We start from the raw sequence: 13,440 nt of genomic DNA, 5'->3' as shown, positions 1-13,440 counted from the left end.
TAGCAACTCAGAATATTTTCCATAACTCCTCCAGGGCAGAGTGGATTATGTTGGCGTGTTAGGAGGAAGTAGAAGGAAGAAAATGAATTGAGATGTACATTTTGCTTCCATGTTAAAGTCACCAAAACAGCAGTTGAAGGGATATTTGTGTCAGGCAGTAGGGAGAATAATAATTTTATACCACCCTAAAAAAACAACCACACATACACCCAAATTCTCTCACTTCTCGGAGAACGAGGAAGGAAAGAAAAGAGAGAAGCAAAATATGAACTTGAGTGAAAAATCACAGAGGAGCCTGTAGCTATTTAGGGAGGGCTGCTGACTTAGGTCAGACAGGAAGAAAAAGATCAAAACACCCTGCCCTATTTTTCAGGTTAATTAAAGTAGAAGACAAAAAACATAAATATGGGAGAAAGGAAGCAAGCCACATCTTTTTCCTCTTGTCTCCCCGGAACTGAACAGTGTCTCTGATAAGCCCAGGCCCTTCTATTGTAGACACTGACACTAAGCACAGAAAATGACCCAAAAACGTTTCTAATGGGGTGAATATGATGCTTCAGTTTATTTAAGATGTACCAGAGGCCATTGATGAAGGAGATCTGTAGCTTGCTAACTGAAGCTTATTGCTTTCTCTTCTTAGTTCCCATCGCCAAGCTCTATGCCATTCCTTGCTTGTGATGTGAGACCACTGATTTCCCTTTGTTAGGTAGGATATGATTTCCTGACAGAGATCTGTTCTGACACCAAATAGCTATGATGAAATTCCTTGGTTATTTTGCCTTTTTGTGTGCCTTATCATGACCGGAATGCTAAAGGTGTAGGAATAAAGTTTCCCTGGGTTCCCAAGAAATACAGTGTGATGGAAAAAGTACAGCCTAGGGACTTACTAGTTATGTGACCTGTGGTTCATTCCATACTTACTTCATCTGTAAAAGGGAGATCATGATAGTATCTATTGCAAAGGGTTTTGTGATGATTCTCTCTCTTTCTTTCTCTCTTTCTCTCTCACACACACAAGCACACATTCATATAGTACTTAGAAAATAAACTCATAATAAGCAATTGACAAATGTTATTATTATTATGTAGGCAGATCAGATTTTAGAGTTTGTGAGCCTTAGACACATTTACACAGAAGAAAGAGCAGCCCTCCTAACTTTCTGGTCCAGCGCCATATCCTCCATTTCCTCCCCACCCCTTGCCATCTATCAACCCCCTCTCTCCTCTGAATCTAAATACAGGCCCCCATTTGATCCATATTGTCTAGGCCCTTCCTCTCCTCTCCACATGGCCCTTCTTTCAGCTCTGAGGGAAGCTGCAGAAGCCCAGCCATGGTGCTGTCTACAAAGAAGGGGACACACACCTCTTCCACCCGCTCATGCTGTTACTGCATCTGATCATCTCCGCGCCATGTCCTCATTCACTTAGCCTAAGTTGGGTGTCTGTCTCCATTTCCAAATGCAATAAAACATTTGGGAAAGACTGAGGTAGGTGTGGGCAGGAAAAAGGGAAGAAGTTAGAGCCAGTGGCTTGACCACCCTCTGATGCCTCCTTATCCTCAGCTCCACACAAGCCCTCACCAGTGTGAGCTCCACAGCCATGCACCTGGAGGAGAAGTACTCGCAACTAGGGTCAAATGCCTTGTACTTGGGGTCTACCAGTAAGCCTGTGGCCAGCCTTCCACTTCATGAATCATCACATTTACATGAGAGATGTGGAGAGAGAGGTGTCAGCCTCCTAGCTCCTGTCCTGTAGCGGTTAAGTCAAGTCAGGCCAGGCTGTGGTAACCAACAACCTCCAGGGCTTTCATTAAAGAACAGTTGTTTCTCATTCATAGAGTGTGTTGTAGGTGTGAGTGATTCCCTGGGGCAGCTGCTTTTCGTGGTGACTCAGCTAATTAGACTGCTTTTCTACTGGGATTGTGCCATCTCAACACAAGGCTGTCTTGGTTGACTTGGTAGGGGAGGAGGAGAAGAGTCATGCACGGGGAGTTAAATTCTTTGACTAGGAACCTTTTGTTCACTTTCCATTGGTGAGAACGAGTCACACAGCTCCAGGAGAGTAGGAAGTCTAGTTTCTTGTTTTCCATGGGCCTAGAAATTAGAGGATGAACATTAGCGATGTCTTCCACGTCTTCTCTCTTTTTCTTTACCTGTTATAATCTCCCATGGGGAAGAAATTATTTTTCTGATGGTCTGATCCAGGCTTCTAACCAAGGCTATGTTTACTAAGGGTCATAGAACAGTAAAAGTTTGCACAATTGCATTTCACCTCTCTTTTCTGAATCCTGCTTAATTAACTTTAAAAACTCACTTACAAACCACTTCTTGCTCTTCTTAGTTATCAAATATATTTTCTTTCAACTCCTTTTTGACAGATCTTGTCTTGTTCTCAGCTGAGTCCATCACAACCATCTAAATGGAACTCCCTCATTCCCCTCTCTCCCCTGCTAATCATCCTGTCTTTGTTCTTTTATCTGAAGAAGTGTACCTTTCTTCCCCCAAGCCTTATGCTCGCTATCTTAGTCCATTTGTGTTACTGTAACAAGATACACGAGACAGGGTAATTTATGAAGAACAGAAATTTATTTCTCACAGTTCTGGAAGTTAGAAGTTCAAGGTCATAGCTCTGGAAGATTTGATGCCTTGGCCATCGACTTGAAAAAAAAAAGTAATTGCAGTGAACTTGTGGTTACCATGATATCCTGGGTTCATTCTTAATTGCACAGTATAGGTAAATCAGGGCCACATTTCATGCTGAAAGATGATGTGAAATGATGAGTAAACATTGTCCTTTAAATAATAATAACATAGATGGTGGATTACAATTTGCACTTTTGGTTTTATTTGCTTAAAGATAGTGTTTTACTGTCTAGGTTTTACTGAAAGAATACTTAACTAAACACTTCAGTCGAATCATTCCAGTGTAACAGTCCTCACAAATGAGAAGGCAGAAGGGCAAAAGTGCCAAGGTATTCCCTCCAGCCCTTCTATTTTTATTGATTGACTGATTGATTAAGACAGGGCCTTGCTCTGTTACCCATGCTGGAGTGCAGTGGTGCATTCATGGCTCACTGCAACTTTGAACTTTTGGGCTCAAGCAGTCCTCCTACCTCAGCCTCCAAAGTAGCTAAGACCACAGGTGCATACCAGCATATTTTTTTCTTTAATATTTTTAAATTTTATTTAGACACGGGGGTCTCACTATGTTTTCCAGGTTGGTCTCTAACTCCTGGCCTCAAGCAATCTTCCTCCTCAGCCTCCCAAAGTGCTGGGATTATGGGCATGAGCCATCATCGCTGCTGTCTCTAGCCCTTTTTAAGTCTCTAATCCCATTCAGGAGGCCTCTGCATTCATGACTTAATCACCTCCTAAAGGGCCCACCTTTTGATACTATCACATTGGTGATTAAGTTGCAACACATGAATTTTGAGTGACATTCAGACACAGCATTTTGGAGAAAATTGTCCCTTTCTTTTCTTTTTTATCTTCAGTTCCTCTTTTCTACAGATGCCTTCCACTTCACTTGGAACCTTGCTAAGATCTCTCCTGTCTTAAAAGTTTCTTTTTCCGGAACACCAGAACTCATTCCTTCTGTCTAACTGTAACTTTGTACTTGTTACCAACCTCTACCCATTTCTACCCCTGACTCCCCAGCCTCTGGTAACTACTAATGTACTCTTTACTTCTATGAGGTCAACTTTTTTAGATTCCACGTAAGAGTGAAATCACATAATATTGTCCTTCTGTTCTTGGTTTATTTCACTTAACATAGGGCCCTTCAGGTTCACTCATGTTGTTGCAAATGACAGGATTTCATGCTTTTTTTATGGCTGAAGAGTATTTCATCATGTATATATATCACATACTAATTACCCTGATTTAATCACTACACAATGTATACGTGTGTTGAAATATCATGCTGTGCCCCATAAATATGTACAATTATTACGTGTCAATTTAAATAACCCAAGAAAAGTATTTTTTCTTGGTGTTGTTTTTTCTCAAGTGTATCCCATTTTTCTTTGTTTTCACTTTCAAAATTCTTGAAAGACTCTTTTAATCTGCTCCTTTTGTTTTCTTGTTTCCAATTCAGTCTTTTGAAATATGGCTTCTACCTTTAACACTCTGCTGTCCTCTTGAAGGTTATTGGTGCCCTACTAATCATAAAACACATTAATGCTCTTTTATATTGTATCCTGGTGAGCCTTTTTGCAGAATTTTATTATTTGAGAATTCTCTTTCCGTAGTTTTTTTTTTTTAAATTTATTTTATTTTTTTGTGGTCCTTTTGGCTTATAGGAAACCGTACTCTCCAAATGTTCTCTATGTCTTCTGTTTCTTCTCTGATAATCCCTTTACTAAATCCTCTTGAGGCATATGCTTCAGAATGCTTAATTTACATACTCTTAATTCCTTCTTAATTTATACCCTGCCTGTTGGCAATGTCAACACCCCATAGGGAGGGAGGCCTATTGGTCAGAACAGGCCAGGGAATAGAAGAATACATAATAAACAGTCTGCTTAGTTCTTCTAGGGCCCCATAATGTGTCAAATATATATTTTTACTTCTTCTCCCAGCCCATTTTTAATATACCTAAATTACTATCAGTGATTCTGCAGGCAAACAATGATTGAGTGGTATGACACAACTTTGTGAAAGTATCCTACCTAGTACCTGATGATGCAAAACTCTTCTATCTTGATTGGTTGTCAATCCGAGGAGTTTCCAATCCTGGGGAAGCCAGAAAAACACCTATTTATACTCTTAATGAGTACTTTTTGAAACCATTCTGAAGAGGCTGACGATTTTACTATCTCATTTTTTTGCTTTCTCCAGAATGGGTTCTGGGTGGGTCCCCTGGGTGGTGGCTCTGCTAGTGAATCTGACCAGACTGGATTCCTCCATGACTCAAGGCACAGACTCTCCAGGTAAGAACAGAGCAATTATTTTTTTCCAGTGCTTATGCAAGAGCTGGCATGGGGGAGTGATGCCTTTCCTTATAAGTCCAGGCCACAGATCAGACTGGAAGTGGCTTTTGGTTTCAAAGAGCAGTGTTCTGCCCTTTGGCCGAAAAGTACTTCTTCCCTCTTTGCATGGGATGGACTTCATATACCACAGCCACCTATTAAAGAGGGGTAGGGAGGCAGAAAGAGGGAAACATTGTGTTTTTTTTAGGGTCCTTATTGTGTATATCAACCTCAGTCAGAGACTGGGCGTGTTCAAGGCCTTGGCCAGGGTTCGAGCATGTTCAAGGCCTTGGCCAGGGTTCGAGGCATTCTGTGATTTTTCGGTCAGGACACGGAAAGAAACCTCAGTTGGGGTATATGTGGACAAATGAAACTGGAAACAAAGGTTGCTCCTTCTGTCATTTATTAAGCCGCTATTATATGGTCAGAATTGTAGTAAACAGTTTTGAGAAGTAAGAGAAGTTGAATAGCATACATTGTCTTTGTCCTCAGGCTACCAGGTACAAGTTACTTGTCACTGTTATTTTTCTAGCACAGGTGACAGACGATACAACCATGAAGCAATGTGAGACTATGAAAGCACATATTAATGAGCAGAAACAGGATGTAATGTGCTAAGAACAGAATCCACTTTGCATGTTAGTTTCATTAAATACAAAACAGGAACAAACCTGGCTGGGGGAGATCATCATTCTTAGAGAAGAGAAACCGCCCTGAGTCTATAATGTCCATTAAACAATACAACTGAAAAAAAAAAAATCAGCACAGATTTTAAATGATGATGAAAAATTCATATTTCCCCCTCTGGTTTAGACTACTAGAGGAAATAGAGAAGAATATACATGCTGAGAAACTGCAGGCTGCAACTTCATCTGACATTAGGTACTGAGTGAGGGATAAGTGGGGTTCACCCAGGAAGGTCATTCTTATGGCTCAATTCAGAGTTGGAGGAGGCCTCTGAACTTGGGAATGAAAGTAAATTTACAACCCAACATTAATAGCAAATATCCTTCAAGTCTTGACTTAGATGCAGTTTCTTCGGGAAGTCCTTCCTGACTTACCTACATTATTAACCCCATTTGAATTTCCTTTTTATTGCAGTTGTTGCTGTTAAGTGCATAGAATTGGTTTAATTTTACCCAGTGAGTTCACAGCACATTGTCATTATTGGCAGTAGCACAAGACTCTCTCTTCTCTTCCCTTGCCTCCATTCTCATTCTCTCCCCTCCCTAGAGAATCCATTCTAAACACGTCTGGTATGTCTCTAAGTAGGAGAGGGGCCTTTAGAAATAGGTAGCATTATTTCCTTTTATGTAATTTTAAAATTTAGTAAATATCATTGTGTGTGGAATCACATTCTGTTTCTTTTCTCACTTGACACTGTGCTTTTTGAGCATTCTGAGGTCAAAGGCCTCCTCTTAGATCCATGTGGTCTGACGTAACTTACCAGGCATGGGTTTTCCCAGAGGAGGGGGCTGGTTCATGGTCCCTGTTTTGGTTTTCCAGAAGATTTTGTGATTCAGGCAAAGGCTGACTGTTACTTCACCAACGGGACAGAAAAGGTGCAGTTTGTGGTCAGATTCATCTTTAACTTGGAGGAGTATGTACGTTTCGACAGTGATGTGGGGATGTTTGTGGCATTGACGAAGCTGGGGCAGCCAGATGCCGAGCAGTGGAACAGCCGGCTGGATCTCTTGGAGAGGAGCAGAGAGGCCGTGGATGGGGTCTGTAGACACAACTACAGACTGGGCGCACCCTTCACTGTGGGGAGAAAAGGTGAGCTGGAAGGTGAGGTCTGGCGGGGCTCAGGAATGTCCCCCATGTGAACCTGGCCACGGCTCTTCTTCCTTGTAAGCAATTTTCTGCTTTAGGATAAATGGTTGTCTGTATAGATGTTCTGGCCCCAGCTGTGATGCATTATCCTCACAAGTCAGCCACTGTGATCTTGGTCTCAGACCCCCAGGGTTCTCAGTTCTCAGGGACTTCGAGGGCTAGTGTGCTCTCAAAGAGAAGCAGTAATCGTGGGAGTACCTCAGAAAGTCTAAATCCTCCTGGCAGACACTGACATACCCCGTTACTGAGCCTGGGGACTGAGACTTGCCCATACTTTGTGTTCGTCTGGGTGATCTGGGAAAGAGATTGACATAGTGATGGTCCCTAAAGACTCTCCTGTCCCAGCTTGGTGGTTTTCTTCCACGATGTCTCATTTTTCTCTCCCTTCCTAGTGCAACCAGAGGTGACAGTGTACCCAGAGAGGACCGCACTCCTGCACCAGCATAATCTGCTGCACTGCTCTGTGACGGGCTTCTATCCAGGGGACATCAAGATCAGGTGGTTCCTGAATGGGCAGGAGGAGAGAGCTGGGGTCATGTCCACTGGCCTTATCGGGAATGGAGACTGGACCTTTCAGACCGTGGTGATACTAGAAATGACTCCTGAACTTGGAGATGTCTACACCTGCCTTGTCCATCACTCCAGCCTGCTGAGCCCTATTTCTGTGGAGTGGAGTGAGAATTAGTTTCTAGTACTCTCTGGGCCTGACTCAGGACTATACTGACTCAATACAGAGCCTGTGTCACTTCTGCATTTATCTTGGTCACAGCATGAATTATTCTTTCCCTTGATCTGAGACAGTTACAGAAACCGGAGTCCTTGGGTTAGGGTGGGAGAAAACATGGTAGATATCTATCCTCATATCTTCCAAGAAACGAGGAGGTCTAATCACCTCATTATGTGCTTCCAACCCTATGAACTGGTGTCCTCCAATTCTTTGGTCTTAGTATTCAGGAGGCATTCTTATGGGCTGTAAGAATTAGTAACAGATGGCTGGTAACTCCATGGGTGCCAACTTTGGTTTCAAAGAACCATTTTAAAATTTATTTATTTTTCTCTAGCTAGCATTGGATTTGGTGTCTAGTACAGATTCTGGGATTTCAAGAAGATGCTTTAAATATTGGGATGTTTTTACTAATTTAAGACCTGTTTTCCATAGGAGTTCAGTCTGAATATTCTTGGAGAAAGATGCTGAGTGGCATTGCAGCCTTCCTACTTGGGCTAATCTTCCTTCTGGTGGGAATCGTCATCCAACTTAGGGCTCAGAAAGGTAATGAGCCTGTGAGGAGTGCCCTGCCGCCTGTCCCAGACCTTCCCCACTCCCACCTTCCCTAACGTCAATGATCTGAGGCAAGGAAAGCTGATTGTACCTCTCAGGGATCACTGGGATAATTTTTTCGGAAGCTAGAAACAGGATAAGCAGAAAGAGTGCTGACATTGCCAGTCATTTGTTCTTCCCTCAGGATAATCATATTGGGTCCTAATTGGGGCAATCCATTCTTTTCTCGATTTCTTTCCAGGATATGTGAGGACACAGATGTCTGGTGATGAGGTAATATCTCTTTTCCCTTGTCTTTGAGTGGCAGATCATTCTCCCGGTTCTTTGACCAGAAGGAGATGCCATGGGGGTAGGGAGGAGTAAGGCTGGTGCTGTCTGGACGGGACTGTCCCCTGAGTCTCTGGAACGGCTGTGGGGAGTGGTGAGGCTGCCTCCTGAGACCCTCATCACTGTTCCTCCAGGTCTCAAGAGCTGTTCTGCTCCCTCAGCCATGCTGAGGTCCTCACTGAAGCTTCTCTCCCTGGAGCCTGAAGTAGTGATGAGTAGTCTGGGCCGTGGGCGAGGTAAAGGACATCCATGAGGTCAATGTTCTGGGAATAACCCTCTTCCCTGATCCTTGGAGGAGCCTAAACTGATTCTGGAGCTCTGTGTTCTGAGATCATGCATCTCCCACCCATCTGCCCTTCTCCCTTCTATGTGTATATCATTAATCCCCATTGCCAAGGACACTGTCCAGAAACTCCCCTAAGACCTTGCTCCTTCCAGCCCCAAATCATTTACTTTTCTGTGGTCCAGCTGTATTCCTATAAGTCATGATCTCCAAAGCTTTCTGTCTTCCAACTGCAGTCTCCACAGTCTTCAGAAGACAAATGCTCAGGTAGTCACTGTTTCCTTTTCACTGTTTTTAAAAACCTTTTTGTTGTCAAATAAAATGGAGATACAAAAAATGTACAGTTCAGTGAATTATTGAAAGAAAACCCCTGTAATCAAGTCAAGGAACAGGACTTTGCCAGCTCCAGCAGAAGTCTCTGTGTACGTCAGGCCAATCATAGCCTCTCCCTCCCCTCAAAAGTGACTATATCCTGACTTTATTGTGACTTCTTTCTTGTCTTTGTAGTCTATTCCCCCAGGTATGTGTTCCCGGACGCCACAGCTTAGTTGTCTTTTACGTCTCTTGTACTTCACTGGTTTCTCCCCCATCAACCTTTTTTCCCCCTTACGATTAATCTGTTGAAAAGCTCGAGCCATTTGACCTGTAGAGTTTCCCACACTCTGGACTTTGCTGGCTGCGTACACACGGTGCGGTGTAACACGTCCTCTGCCCCCTGGGCCTCCTGCAAATTGGCATCTGGATGCAGAGCCTGGATCAGTCTCTGGTTCGATCTTTTCCTTTGGAAAATCCGTACGCGGTGTTGTGGCCTTTCACCATGAGACACATAATTTCCAGGTGTTTCTTTTTGTGATGTTATCAACCATTGATACTAATTGCTTAGTCTGTTAATTTATTGGGGATTGCTGAATGGTGATATTCTGTCATTTTTTCTTCATTTATATGCTTTATTAATGCTACAAAGAGGCAGTTCCCTTCATTTACTAGTGGGCTACTCAGTGGTACAGTGGAAAGGCAGGATCAGTGTTTGACTCTCCTTTTATTTACCAATTTTCAAATTAACAAATTGGTTTCCCACTACTAATAAAATCTATAGATGGCCAATCAGGTTTTACTTTTCATTCTTAAAATAATTATAAACAGAAGGATTTAAATGTTTGATAGGTTTTACTCTATTGCAATTTTTATGCTTGTTAAAGCTTATTGCTGTATTTTTGGTGAGTGAAAACTTCTTCAAGTGGCTAATAATGAAACTGAATTCTTTTGACACAAAGTTCTTTTGACAATTTCTTTGTTATCTGGGATGACAAGATGTTTCTGGTTCATCCTGTTCATGTCTTGCCCCGACCTGGAGGCAGCCATTTTTCCAGAAATCCCTGGTTTAGTTTAGTGGGAAATTACATTTAAGACTATAATCCAGCGTTAGGGTGTTTTGTGCTGGCGTCACCTCAAAAGTGGCGTCAAGGGAGTTGCCACAAGGAAGTGCCTCAAACCATCCTGAGATGGTGTGGGTTAAGACTCAGAAAGAAGCACTAAATGCCAGGGTGATCAGTCCAAAGCATTTATTTGGGGAATTTACCTTCAGAGGGCTTTAGGAGTCCTCGCAGACAGCAAAAGAAAAGGGATGTTCTGCCTAGGTATGTCTGCAGTGAGGGGGTCAGGGTTTAGAGTTTATATGAAGGTTTAGGGCATCTGGCTCAGGGCCGGGACAAAGTTTCAGTGTTTAGAGTAACAACCTAAATACGTTTATCAGTGCCTGGGCGTGTTCAAGGCCTTGGCTTGGGTTCGAGCCTGCTGGGAAAAACCTGCAGTTAGCTGGGTCACAGAGGCATTCTGTGATTTTTTGGTCAGGACATGGAGAGAAAGCAGGGAGAGGGGCAGTGGGGGAGCCTAAATAGATGGGAGTGGTCATTGTGTCTGGCCTGATCAATGGAAAAAAACATTTATACATGTATACATTTTTTAAAAATCAGTCGTCCGAGCACGGTGGCTCATACCTGTAATCCCAGCACTTTGGGAGACCGAGGCAGGTGAATCACGAGGTCAAGAGATTGAGAACATCCTGGGCAACACGGTGAAACCCCGTCTCTACTAAAAATACAAAAATTATCCAGGTGTGGTGGCAGGTGCCTGTAGTCCCAGCTACTCGGGAGGCTGAGGCAGGAGAATCGCTCGAACCTGGGAGGTGGAGGTTACAGTGAGCCAAGATCGTGCCACTGCACTCCAGCCTGGTGACAGAGCAATACTCCGTCAAAAAAAAAAAAAAAAAAAAAAAAAAAAAAAAAAGTCAGTCTTTTCTATATTACATCTGCATCTACTTTCTTTTACACCAAGAACTCTGGTTTTCAGGGACGCAGGGAATGTCCATACTTATTTGCTTTTCCTGGGTTAACATAGACAGCAGTCTAAGGATAATAACACTCATACTAAAACCACCAAAATCGCTACTGAAAAAGGTTGAAATTCTTTTTACCTACTTTTTCCCTATTACCTGCGTTCTCCGTTTTTACCTATGTTCTCCCCCCGTTTCTAATTGAACTGTATCTATACTTATTGATCCTGTACCACTGCATAGACTACTTGCTCCCTTATTAGTCTTAGTTCTGTGAGTAGAGAGATGTTTAACGCTCACCATCATTCCTTATGTGGATATCCCTGTCATGTGGTGGTTTTCAAGGTGTGGTCCGTGGATCCCTGGAGGTCCCTGGGACCCTTCAAGGGGCCTATGAAGTCAAGCTATTTTTGTAATAATACTAAGATGTTATTTGCCTTTTTCACTGTATTATTTACATAGTGGTACAGACATCTATGGTGGTCACGTGAAACTGTTAGTGCCTGAGCACAAATCAAGGCGGTGACACCAAGCTGTACAGGTAGTCATGTTCTTCACTGCCATAAGCTTACGGTAAAACAAACAAACAAACAAAAAGCAAAAGCCAGTGACCTTGATGAAGCAATAAAATCATTAGTTTACTACGTTTTAAACCTCAAGCACACATCTGTTTAATAGTCAGTGTAAGAAAATAGGCAGCATTTCTGGTGCATACTGATGGAAAGGCAGTTGTCCTATGGAAAAGCTATTGTGTAATTGCATGAGTTGTGAGTGAAGTTAAACATTTTTTTTTTAAAGTGGGTCATCATTTTCCTTGAAAGAATGACTGAAAGGCACTCTGTGATTATTCAGACTTGGGTATTTGGTAGAAATTTTCTCAAAAATGAACAAAATGAGCCTATCTCATCAAAGAAAATAATATTGACAGTGGAAATTGGAATTTCAAGAGAAAATTAAAAGTTTGGAAAACTTATGTGTGCCACAGCTTCTCACTACTTAAATATTTTTCTGATGAGCTTGGTGGTGATATTAACAAATATGGTTTAAAAATATTTTAATAAAATATGTCAACACTTTAAAGATCTGCATAACCCTATGAACCAATAATTTACAAATAATCAATGCATGATATTGCAAAGTCATGCATAGAGGAAAAGATCCATTTAAAGATAGACTAGTGAATTTTAACATAACAGAATATGAAAAGTTAATTGATAAGGTTTCAGATTCCACACAGCAACTAACCTGTAAGAATCTGCCATTTCTCGAGTTTTGGTGTCTTATCAAGGAAGAACAGTTACAATAGCTGAAATGGCTATTGAAACTTTCCTTCTTTTTCCAATTGTGTATCAGAGTGAGGCCAGATTTTTTTTTTTTGTAGTTTAGCCAAAACAACATATTGTTACAGCTTGAATGTAGAAGAATATATAACCAAGCTAGCTTTATTAAGCCAGACATTAAAGAGATTTTTACAAATGTAAAATAATTCCTTTTTTTCCACTATATTTTTTGTGCTGGAAAAGACAGCTATTTTCCATAAAAGTATGTTGTTTATGTTAACATGTAATGGGTTTGTCATTGTTATTTAATAACAAATAAACAAATTAATATAAATGTCACTTTACATGACCCATGTAAACTAAAGTTTCTTGGTGTTCTCAATAGTTTTACGAATAAAAAGGAATCCTGATCCAAAAGACTTATAAACTACTGATGTATCATCATGACTGTTTGAAACTATTTCTGCTAGGTGCCTCAGGAAGGCTTAGGAAAGTATCTTAGTTTGTATGAACTGCTATAACAAACTACCAGAGACTGGGTGGCTTAAAAACAGCAGAAATGTATTTTTCACAGTTGTGGAGGCTGGAGGTCTGAGACCAGTGTGTCAGCCTGGCAGGGATCTGGTGAAGGCCTGCTGGCAGCATCTTCTCACTAAGACCTCATGTGGCAGAAGGAAAGGCAGTTCTCTGGAGTCTCCCTTATAAGGGCCCTAATCCCATTCATAAGGGCTGCACCCTCATGACCTAATCACCTTCCAAAGGCATCATCTCCTGATACCATCACCTTGGGTGTTAGGATTTCATCACATGAATTTTGGGAAGGCACATTCAATCTACACCAGAAAGTTCTTGCACTTCATAGTTGAAAGTAAGTTTTGTGACTATAAAAATCTTGATTCTATTTTCTGCTGAGTATCTTAAAAAGTTACTACATTTTCACATAACTGCTATCAAAAAATCTGATGATAATCTAATTATTAATAAGTCATTGCTACTTTTGCTGAGTATCCAGACGGTATTTTCTTTTTCTTTAGTATCCACAAATTTTATTGAAATGTATCTTGGTCGGGGGGAGGGCAAGATGGTCGACTAGATGCAGCCAGGTGGAACAGCTCTCAATGAGGAACCCAGATGACT

At 41.7% G+C, this 13,440-nt stretch overlaps 1 protein-coding gene across 1 annotated transcript; it reads left to right on the top strand.

The window, feature by feature from the left end:
- Positions 1-4,744: 4,744 nt before the first annotated feature.
- On the top strand, positions 4,745-9,032 carry LOC112623510 (HLA class II histocompatibility antigen, DO beta chain). Its single transcript, XM_025384020.1, has 6 exons — positions 4,745-4,930; positions 6,476-6,745; positions 7,195-7,476; positions 7,962-8,072; positions 8,323-8,354; positions 8,543-9,032. The coding sequence occupies exons 1-6, from the start codon at positions 4,840-4,842 to the stop codon at positions 8,576-8,578; spliced, it is 822 nt and encodes a 273-aa protein (XP_025239805.1). The 5' UTR covers positions 4,745-4,839; the 3' UTR covers positions 8,579-9,032.
- The last annotated feature ends 4,408 nt before the right edge of the window (positions 9,033-13,440 follow it).

The sequence above is a fragment of the Theropithecus gelada genome, chromosome 4, assembly GCF_003255815.1.
Source record: "Theropithecus gelada isolate Dixy chromosome 4, Tgel_1.0, whole genome shotgun sequence".
In the NCBI taxonomy this organism is placed as follows: Eukaryota; Metazoa; Chordata; class Mammalia; order Primates; family Cercopithecidae; genus Theropithecus; species Theropithecus gelada.
The sequence above is the reverse complement of the archived record's forward strand: the minus strand, read 5'-3'. Positions and strand labels throughout refer to the sequence as shown.